We start from the raw sequence: 7500 nt of genomic DNA, 5'->3' as shown, positions 1-7500 counted from the left end.
GAATCTGGGATATACTGATCGGATATTTTTTATGACATGCAGCATATCAGGAGCATCTTTGATCATATCCTGAGTTTTTAAGAATCAGTGAAAATATTGATTTATTTTGACTCCTGATATGCCAATGAGATATCAGGGGTATATTAACCTGCCTGCCTCTTCACCTCACAGACACACACACACACACACACACTTCCAACACTCCACGCACATGCTTCAAACGCTCAAAACACACGCTTCCAACACTCAACACACACACTTGCAGCGTTCGACCTACACGCTTCCAAGGTCAAAATGGCGATAATAACTCAAAACGCTAATTATGCTGTCACAAGACATTATATGCAGGCAGACCACGGTTCCCCATCATTCAGATTCTGGGGCAGACCACGGTTCCCCAGCATCATTCAGATTCTGGGGCATAGAAGAACTCTCCAGGCCACTGACGGAACGCAAACGTGATTATTTCTGAGATTCTGATACGTTTTTTATTTCTGAGATTCTGATACGTTTTCAAACTGGAATTGTCATGCATACGTCATGGTTAAAAAACGTATCATAATCTCAGAAATAATCACGTTATGCAGTCAGCTAAAGACGGCTGCAAGCCGCTAGCCTGGGTTTCCCCATGCTGCCATACACGCCTGGGTTTCCCCATGCTGCCATACACGCCTGGGTTTCCCCATGCTGCCATACACGCGCGGTTTTACTCATGCTGCTACGCAGCCTGGATTCCATGGACCCGATTTTCACCTCAACAAAGGAACCAATTACAGAACGGAGGGAGGGCAGCAAGACGATGACGACACACCGAAGCGCTTATGAGCTACGTACAGACGCATTTGATAGACATTCGTAGCGCCCAATAAACGGCTCTGGGCATTCGTAAACCACGTCTCGTGTGTGTGTTTTCTGAGTACCTCAGGGTGGTGGCTGAGGAGGTCACACAGTTTCACAGGGTACAGACACCCAGGGGAAGCGAGTGGGGGCAGATTGATTGAGGATACACACTGTTTTTGTATTTGATTTATTTATGTTAAATGGCCGATCCTACTTGAATGTAGCCCACTATGTTAATTTAGGCCAAGAATGGTGGAATGTGCAAATATTTGCTGTTTTATAAAATGCATTGTTGTTAATTAAAGTTTTTAATCTTTCTTAAATTGAATCTGTGTCATTGAGGTTGAAATCCTATTCATATTTTGTGTGAGAGCTGAACAATAACCAGCCTCTGAACAACTTGTAAAACGAATAAAATAAAAAGAATAAAAAGATGCACAAACAGTTGTGATAATGCATGTCAATGCATAGATTGAACAACTATACTGTTAGCGTCAGTTGAACATGGTAGCGGTGTGTATGAGACCCTAAGTTCAACTCTGAACTTTTAGAACTGAGTCTGACCGTCTGAGCACAAGCAAACTGTGACAGTTCCTGCTGCTGTTACCAAGCAACGCCCGACGCCTTGCGACACAATACAGGAGGCAGGTCTTCGAGAGATACGTGTGAGAGAGAGAGAGAGAGAGAAGGCTTCTGCAACCGTTTTTACTCTCTCTACGATCACATACACACACAGAGTAGGTTACTGCTGCAGCCTTTTTAACTCTGTGGGTGTGATTCACAACCGTTTTTACTCTCTACGATCACATACACACACAGAGTAGGTTACTGCTGCAGCCTTTTTAACTCTGTGGGTGTGATTCACAACCGTCCAGTTGGCTGTTTGCAGAAGGAGTGACGAGTTCCCTGTTCTCTCTAAAAACAAACCAGGAACTTATTGGACAGCAGATACAGACCATGAAGTTACTGGACACCAGATAGATCCAAATGTTTGGGGTTTCTCAGAGGATGACATATTTATTGGACACCAGATAGACCCAGATGTTTGGGGTTTCCCAGAGGCTGACATATTTATGTTGCATGTGTTGTTTGGGCCTTTGTATATACAGTAGGCCCAAACAACATGAACATCATTGAACAACAACACTGAGGTCATTAGAGAACAAATGAGTACAGGCTGAAACAACAGAGCCACACTTGTCGTATGTAAGTATATGTGGGACCAGAGCCCATCGAAATTCTCTTGTGGAACTCATTTTCCCATGGTGCACTGTGACATGTGAGTCTGCAGTGTCGGTCAGCTGACGTCTCACATGACAGACGTCCGCGGTGAAGCCATAAATCGTAAATTGAAAAACACCAGCGACAGCATATTTGATGTTCTGCCGTAGATACAGTGATCACACAGGAAAACTTGACCAGCTAGTCGGCAAGTCACATGATTTTCATGACAGTCCTATCTGCACGCGACTGGGATCTGCTTGCAAAGGTTATAATGATGGGACCTTTTGTTTAACCCGAAAACTGGTTTGAAACGCAACGTTAAACTACACCACTGATACATTCGGTAAGTTGAGATGCTGATGGCATCCGTCTCGTTGAAGGTCAGTTAAGATTAGTAGACATCAATATCATGGAAAAACATTTGCGTAGCCAACCATTGTCTCTGTGTCGGTAAAACGTCGCCACAAGACCGCTAATGAAAGACCTTAGCTTATTGTTTGTGCTTAATTATCTAGCTAACTGGTGTACAGCTTCTCACGTCGACTCTTCTCATGTCTGAATATCCTGTACAATGAAACCGATTTGTCTGCCGTTAGTTTTATTAGGCTTTGATCATGTCAGTGTAGCGATGTAAAATATAATTTCTCTTTCCTCTGATCTATGCTGATAGGTGGCCGTGAGACGTTGTGGTGACACAGCGAGAGCGTCCCGTCAACATGAGCCCCGAAGGAAAGTCGCTGCTCAACATCATCGTCCTCGGCTTCGGGTTTATGTTCATGTTCACCGCCTTTCAAACATGCGGGAACATCGAGGTAACGTGACGTCAAACCGAACAATTAAAAAGTAAAATATAGGCCCTACTAAATGCTAGTTGCAGCGAGATTATAAGGAAACGAAAGCGGCAGATCACCTGCCCCAAACTGAAAAAGTGTGTCAGTTTTGTCAGGGAAGTAAGTTGGTCGTGCAGCGCCTTTCTCTGACACCTGATAAACCTGTTCCATTCTGGATACAGGCCTAGCCTATGGTAGCTGTATCATCCCAGAATGTTGGCCTAAGTGCTAGTGTGGGTCTGTACTGCCTCAAGACATCAAATCAAGTGCGAGGCAACATCAACAGTTTAAGACGGGCAGAGCTCCAGCCTCCAGCCAAGCGAGTGTTGTGCACTGTTCAGTGAAATGCAATGAGTCAGTAAATAAGTTTAAATAAGTATGAAAGCTACATAAATAAGCTACATGAGTTTACAAATATAATTAGCATTCACATAAATAGTTCACCTAAACATGTTTATGTGTAAAATCAGGTAAAGTGGCCGATATATGTTTTTGTCCTCTGTCCTGATACCGTGTGGTTTCATAAACGTGGTTCCTTCTTGTCTTCCCAGCAAACCGTTCTGAAGAGCTACAACAGCTCAGACTTCCATGGCAGCGGATACACCAGGTACCCCATCAGGTTCTAACACCCTACCTCATGCTGTTACGGGTTCTAACACCCTACCTCATGCTGTTACGGGTTCTACCTCATGCCCTCGTGCTACGGGTTCTAACACCCTACCTCATAGTGCTACGGGTTCTAACACCCTACCTCATGCTGTTACGGGTTCTACCTCATGCCCTCGTGCTACGGGTTCTAACACCCTACCTCATGGTGCTACGGGTTCTAACACCCTACCTCATGCTGTTGCGGGTTCTACCTCATGCTGTTACGGGTTCTAACACCCTACCTCATGGTGCTACGGGTTCTAACACCCTATGGTGTTACGGGTTCTAACACCCTACCTCATGGTGCTACGGGTTCTAACACCCTACCTCATGGTGCTACGGGTTCTAACACCCTATGTGTAGAGGTCTCTCAGCTGCCGGTTCTCTCGTACACGGAATGGATGCACACACACACACCAACACACCAGCCAGGTTCATTATTAGGTTCCGTCACTCTTTAGAACCGTGTTAGCAGCTGAACACCAGCCAACTCTAGGGTGGTCCCTCATTACTCTGCCACCGGTTCTATTGTACTAGGAGTCTAGAACGTTTCACTGTTCTTACTGGTGATCCCATGCTGACTGAGACGCAGGATTTGACTCATTCTGGCATGCGGATCCCTGTGTACCAAATATGGATATGAGGACGTTTCCTGGTTAGTGTTTTTTTTATTTTTATTTTATTGGGACTAAAAATGTCTCACACACACACCGTCCCTAAACTGTCTGATGACCGGGGCTTAATCTAATAGTGCCGCTGCATTCCTGTCTCTGAGAGGGTAATTGAATGCAGTCACCCAGCTCAGCAGGTCAGCACAGCTCTCTGTGTGTGTGTGCGTGTGCGTGTGCGTGTGCGTGTGTGTGTGTGTGTGTGTGTGTGTGTGTGTGTGTGCGTGCTCAGCAGGTCAGCACAGCTCTCAGTGTGTGTGTGTGTGTATGCTCAGCAGGTCAGCACAGCTCTCTCTCTGTGTGTGTGTGTGTGTGTGTGTGTGTGTGTGTGTGTGTGTGTGTGTGCGTGCTCAGCAGGTCAGCACAGCTCTCTCTGTGTGTGTGTGTGTGTGTGTGTGTGTGTATGCTCAGCAGGTCAGCACAGCTCTCTGTGTGTGTGTGTGTGTGTGTTGGATGGTGATTGGTGTGTGTTTGCTGGATGTTAAAGGGTGTGTGTTTGCTGGATGGTGTGTGTGTGTGTTTGCTGGATGGTGTGTGTGTGTGTGTTTGCTGGATGGTGTGTGTGTGTGTGTGTGTGTGTTTGCTGGATGGTGTGTGTGTGTGTGTTTGCTGGATGGTGTGTGTGTGTGTGTGTTTGCTGGATGGTGTGTGTGTGTGTGTGTGTGTGTGTGTTTGCTGGATGTTAAAGGGTGTGTGTGTTTGCTTCACCGTCTCTTCTAGCGGAGTGTGTAGGACATGACCGTGTGGATTTTACCACCCCTGTTGCGTAACTCAACTATCACACTCTCACATGATGTGACAAACATCACAGCCTGGCAGCCGCTCACCTCTGTGTCGTTCCGCCATCTTATGTGGCCGAGGTCAGAGTACGAGACCCACATGACTACTACACACAGCAGCTTTAGGACGCCATGTACTGTAAAGGCCGCATCACAATATGTGATTAGAATGTTCACAAACCGTGAGTTCCGCATTATGATGCGACAATTACCCTCAGAGATTTTCCCCATAGACTGTATTCACCTTATTCCGCGCGCAAACATGGGGGCGCTAGCTTTGCCCACATTGTCTCCGAACCTCCGATTGAGCAGTACATCCATTGCGATACATTGAGATAGCAGAGCTCTATCGAGATGACTGGCATCATATATTATGGGTCATCCTAAAGTTAGGAACGTTTATTTAGGATTTTGGTGACTTAAGACATTTCTGTTATACAGCTTTCCTATCTGAAGTTAGGAAAAAACTGACTTTGGAGCGGCTGTTCTGTAAGTTAGCCTCTCTATCCTCTTCTGCCGTGTTATCCCAATGAAGCTAACTAGACGTAGCTAGCCGACCGGAAGTTTAAAGACAACGTGGAATTTAAAAAAATGGGCGGGGCTGAATAAGGTGAATAAAGAACACTGAAACTATAGATAGTTTCCGTAGAATTCTAGAAGGAACCAGGAAAATAATTCACTCCTCAACAGGTTTAAGTCACCGATGGTAACCCCCATAGCTGTGACGGATCTCATCTCCCTGAGCATTACCATGGCCCTCAGCAGGAAAAGAAAAACAGGAAGTGTCAAGTGGAAGCAAGTCAAATTTGTAGTTTCTTCTTGTCTCATTCCATTGAACTACAGATCCGCTACCCGATCTGGCAAACTAACATAGTGCGGTTATAGCCGATAGAGGGCCGCGAAGCAAATGCAGAAGTGCCTTTCACCCTGTTACGAGTAGATGAACCACTGAAACGATTGCTTTAGAGTTTCTAATTTGAATTGAAAGTCTTCAGTTTTGCAGAGTCGCTAATGAGCAGGATGAGCAGACTTCATAATGAAACGCTTAATGTTGGTGGATACGGCCACCATTATAGGAACGACCTGGAATGAATGAATGAATGAATGAATGAATGAATGAATAGGTGACTTACTAAAAGTTTGTTTGTTTGTTTGTTTGTTTGTTTGTTTGTTTGCTTAGTATGTCCATCATCTATGGCGTGTTCTCGGCCTCCAACCTCATCGCTCCCTCAGTGGTGGCCGTCATTGGTCCACAGCTGGCCATGTTCTTCAGTGGTCTCCTCTACAGGTGAGCTACACACACACACACACACACGTAAACGTAGCATAAGAGTCAAGATATTAGCATTCAATGTCTGTCTGTCTCTCTCTCTCTCTCTCTCTCCTCTGTCTCTCTCTCTCCGCCCTATCTCTCTCTCTCTCTCTCTCCTATGTAGTGGCTACATTGCCATGTTTATCCATCCGCTGACCTGGAGTTTCTACACGGCGTCAGTTGTGGTCGGCATCGCTGCAGCAGGTAACCGTTTGGTCCAAGTAAATGGAAATGTAATGTAATGGAAATGTTTAAAAAGATGAAAACACTTAACTGTAAATGGAAATGGAAATCAGGTTTATAGGCCAAGTGCACTTGCGTATACAAGGAATTTGGTGTCATTGGTACATTTATACCATCCGTGAATTAGTGAACCACGCAGTGAACACACAGGGAGGTGAAGCACACACTAACCCAGAGCAGTGAGCTGCCTGCTACAGCGGTGCTCGGGGAGCAGGGAGGGGTTAGGTGCCTTGCTCAAGGGCATCCACAGCCGTGGATGTGGGCATGGGAGAGCAGTGCTCAACCACTTCCCCTGTAGAGTTTGAAATGCACACAATCACATGTCTCCACTACTTTAGTAGAAGTCAACTTGCAAACATATTACAGAAGTATACAGTAGGTCATATACTCTCTTCTCTTCTCTTCTCTTCTCTTCTCTTCAGTGTTGTGGACTGCCCAGGGGAACCTGTTGACCATTAACTCCTCAGACAGCACCATCGGCCGGAACAGCGGCATCTTCTGGGCCCTGCTGCAGTTTAGGTAAGCATTCATCTGTCTGTCTGTCTGTCTGTCTGTCTGCCTGCCTATAGGGGAGCCTATAGCTAACTCTTTCTGTCTGTTTGCCTGTCTGTCTGCCTATAGGGAGCCGGGAGCTATAGGCTACCTGGTGTAACCCTCAAGCATAATCTAGGCTACCTGGTGTAACCCACTAGCAGTTAATTATGCTAAGCTAGGCTAACAGTGTAATCCAGTAGCAGTTAATTATGCTACGCTAGGCTACCTGGAGTAACCCACTAGCAGTTAATTGTGCTAAGCTAGGCTACCTGGAGTAACCCACTAGCAGTTAATTATGCTAAGCTAGGCTACCTGGAGTAACCCACTAGCAGATAGATAGATAGATAGATAGATAGATAGATACTTTATTGATCCTCAAGGGGAAATTTTAGAAGTTAATTATGTTAAGATAGGCTAACAGT

General features: G+C 45.6%; 2 protein-coding genes across 6 annotated transcripts in view; both read left to right on the top strand.

Annotated features, from left to right (window-relative positions):
• The window catches only part of LOC143137479 (UNC93-like protein MFSD11), a 26020-nt gene extending 24857 nt beyond the window's left edge, over positions 1 to 1163 (top strand). For all 5 annotated transcript variants that reach the window (XM_076297699.1, XM_076297698.1, XM_076297697.1 and 2 more), the window contains one exon: positions 1 to 1163. This exon is cut by the window's left edge and continues 1389 nt beyond it. The gene's annotated coding sequence lies outside the window, so the exon portion shown is untranslated.
• A 919-nt stretch (positions 1164 to 2082) lies between these two features.
• LOC143137478 (UNC93-like protein MFSD11) overlaps positions 2083 to 7500 on the top strand; it is a 14857-nt gene continuing 9439 nt past the window's right edge. Inside the window, exons 1-6 of the mRNA XM_076297694.1 lie at positions 2083 to 2407; positions 2735 to 2876; positions 3446 to 3501; positions 6170 to 6277; positions 6426 to 6505; positions 6967 to 7063. Coding sequence (XP_076153809.1) covers positions 2781 to 2876; positions 3446 to 3501; positions 6170 to 6277; positions 6426 to 6505; positions 6967 to 7063 — 437 coding nt within the window. The 5' untranslated portion in view covers positions 2083 to 2407; positions 2735 to 2780. The remainder of the gene's footprint in view (positions 2408 to 2734; positions 2877 to 3445; positions 3502 to 6169; positions 6278 to 6425; positions 6506 to 6966; positions 7064 to 7500) is intronic.

This window comes from Alosa pseudoharengus, unplaced genomic scaffold, assembly GCF_046254945.1.
Source record: "Alosa pseudoharengus isolate Yale_2024_CS ecotype anadromous, Long Island Sound unplaced genomic scaffold, YU_APseudo_1.1 YU_APseudo_1.1_scf_21, whole genome shotgun sequence".
Lineage (NCBI taxonomy): Eukaryota > Metazoa > Chordata > Actinopteri > Clupeiformes > Clupeidae > Alosa > Alosa pseudoharengus.
Note: the sequence above shows the minus strand (reverse complement) of the source record. Positions and strands in the feature narration are given on the sequence as shown.